The sequence below is a fragment of the Eimeria mitis genome, genomic scaffold, assembly GCF_000499745.2.
Source record: "Eimeria mitis Houghton genomic scaffold, Emh_scaff7430, whole genome shotgun sequence".
Lineage (NCBI taxonomy): Eukaryota > Apicomplexa > Conoidasida > Eucoccidiorida > Eimeriidae > Eimeria > Eimeria mitis.
Genome location: NW_013575425.1, coordinates 2,197 through 2,689, shown reverse-complemented (window position 1 = coordinate 2,689; position 493 = coordinate 2,197). Strand labels below are relative to the sequence as shown.

General features: G+C 58.8%; 1 protein-coding gene across 1 annotated transcript in view; it reads left to right on the top strand.

The window, feature by feature from the left end:
- Positions 1-276: 276 nt before the first annotated feature.
- EMH_0091490 (uncharacterized protein) overlaps positions 277-493 on the top strand; it is a gene marked incomplete at both ends in the record, with an annotated part of 465 nt that continues 248 nt past the window's right edge. Inside the window, one exon of the mRNA XM_013501734.1 lies at positions 277-493. Coding sequence (XP_013357188.1) covers positions 277-493 — 217 coding nt within the window.

Here is a 493-nt window from a genome sequence, read left to right as displayed (position 1 = left end):
CAACACCAGCAGCAGCAGCAGCAGCAGCAGCAGCAGCAGCAGCAGCAGCAGCAGCAGCAGCAGCAGCAGGCGTATAGATCCGGCATCAGCAGCATATCCGGCAGCCCCCCCCTCAAATGTACTTCTGCTGCAGCAGCAAAACCAAACAAGTTTAAGTCTTTACTTTCTCTCAGGAGGTCGCGGGGGCCCCCCAAACCCTCTCCTGCTGCTGCTGCTGCTGCTGCTGCTGCTGCTGGTGCTGGTGCTGCAGCACCAGCAGCAGCAGGAGGAACAACAATGCTGGGAGCAGCAGCGCCAGCAACTGCAGCAACAACAACAGCAACACCTGTAGCAGCAGCAGCAGCAGCAGGAGCAACAGCAGCAGCAGCAACAGCAGCAACAACTACTACGCCATCAGCAGGGTGCAGCAACGCAGAATCTCCAGCAGCAGCAGCGCCATCTTCATCATCAGCAGCAGCAGCAACAGCAACAGCAGCAGCAGCAGCAGCAACAG